This window comes from Cicer arietinum, chromosome 1, assembly GCF_000331145.2.
Source record: "Cicer arietinum cultivar CDC Frontier isolate Library 1 chromosome 1, Cicar.CDCFrontier_v2.0, whole genome shotgun sequence".
NCBI lineage: Eukaryota > Viridiplantae > Streptophyta > Magnoliopsida > Fabales > Fabaceae > Cicer > Cicer arietinum.
Genome location: NC_021160.2, coordinates 41,207,065 through 41,208,806, shown reverse-complemented (window position 1 = coordinate 41,208,806; position 1,742 = coordinate 41,207,065). Strand labels below are relative to the sequence as shown.

Below are 1,742 nucleotides of genomic sequence, written 5' to 3'. Positions count from 1 at the left end.
TATATATATATATATATATATATATATATATATATATATATTTAATGATCCGATATTAAATTTTTATGTGTTTCGAATTTGTAGTCTACTCATTTGTTTCTTATAAGAGTGGCTGGTCCTTACTATGGAGTTAGTGGAACTACTAGTGTTTATAATCCCAACATTTCACCCGGGCAAACAAGCGCAAGTTATTTATATGTTGAAAACGGAGTGGCAGGTGACACAAATAAAATCGTTGTTGGATGGCATGTGAGTTTTGATATTTCCTATTATGAAAAACTTATTGTATCCGAAAATCATACATATATGGTTTTATATTTAAATAAATTTCATGGTATAGAAAATACAATATAAACTATCTCATACATGATGTTAGGTATCTCCACAATTATACAACAATACAGCAACTCATATCTACTCATATTGGATGGTAAGTGATTTCTTTCTAATCTCTACTTATTTATATTACAATATAGGAAATACTTCAGATGCTCATGAAAGTTGTTTATAATTTTTTTTAATCTTAATTTACATTTGAGGTTATTTGAAAAACACAATTTTATTTGTTAATTTAAATTTTGATAATAGTTGAAAAACACAGTTTTATTTTTTGTTTTAAGAATATAACATAGTATTAAAATATTATAGTCAAATAACTTCAAGAGTGGATGCTACAACATATTATGTAGCGGTTTTGTTCAACTCAGCCGTAAATATTACCTTGGTGCACGCATAATACCAATATCTATTTATGGTGGAACGATGACTGAAATGCCAATTACTCTTATTCAGGTAATCTATTTATGTAATATTTAAATTTAAAATATATGGATAAGGAATACTATCTTACATCCAACTTAAATAAGATTAACATTCATTCAGCTTCTTTTCAAGTAGATATAATGCCCCAATGTTGTTCATGACAAGACATATTAAGGAAGGATGTAAATAATATATTTATAAATTTTTATACATATGTATTCAGGAAAAAACAACAAAACATTGGTGGTTGACTGTGGCAGATGAGCTAGTTGGATATTTTCCACAACAATTATTCTCCAACTTGGCTTCAGCTGAGCAAGTGGGATGGGGTGGGTTAACAGTAACTTCTCCTGGTTCTTCTAGTCCTCCAATGGGATCAGGACATTTTCCGGATCGCGATTTTGTTCATGCTTGTTATTTTAGGAACATTTCATTTCGAAATGAATCTAGACAAGATTATGGACCTGAGGTCAAATTTACTAGACCATACAATGACGCCTCTAGTAAGTGTTACGATATTGATTATTATGGTAATTTACGCGGAGAATTTGGGTATGCTCTTCAATTTGGAGGACCTGGTGGTTACTGTTAATTAATTGTAAATATCAGATTTTAATTATTATAAAAAACATAATAAATAAAAGAATATTACAACTTTTACTGATAATAACTTCTTTTTTTAATGATCTATGTATGGATATTTTTTTTTTCATAATGTTGCTTTAAAAAATATATTTAAGTTCCTTTCTTATGGTCAAATAATACAAAAATTAATATACGTCAATTATTTTAAAAGGAGAAAATCCTTTTATTTTATTTACATTGCTGGAGATGATATATGTGTAAGTAAAAGTCAATAATACTTTGAGTGAAATCCAGATCAAATGTTAACTTTAAGGGGACGTTTTTCTATACTTTGAGGATTGACATTACAAGTTATGAGGATTGTTATTACATGTTTTTTATTTCTACCTACAATA

General features: G+C 28.0%; 1 protein-coding gene across 1 annotated transcript in view; it reads left to right on the top strand.

Moving 5' to 3' along the window:
- The window catches only part of LOC101510422 (protein neprosin-like), a 2,237-nt gene extending 820 nt beyond the window's left edge, over positions 1-1,417 (top strand). The window contains exons 4-7 of the mRNA XM_004488807.4: positions 85-249; positions 377-430; positions 649-792; positions 986-1,417. Of these exons, the coding sequence (XP_004488864.3) occupies positions 85-249; positions 377-430; positions 649-792; positions 986-1,354 (732 nt within the window). The 3' untranslated portion in view covers positions 1,355-1,417. The remainder of the gene's footprint in view (positions 1-84; positions 250-376; positions 431-648; positions 793-985) is intronic.
- The last annotated feature ends 325 nt before the right edge of the window (positions 1,418-1,742 follow it).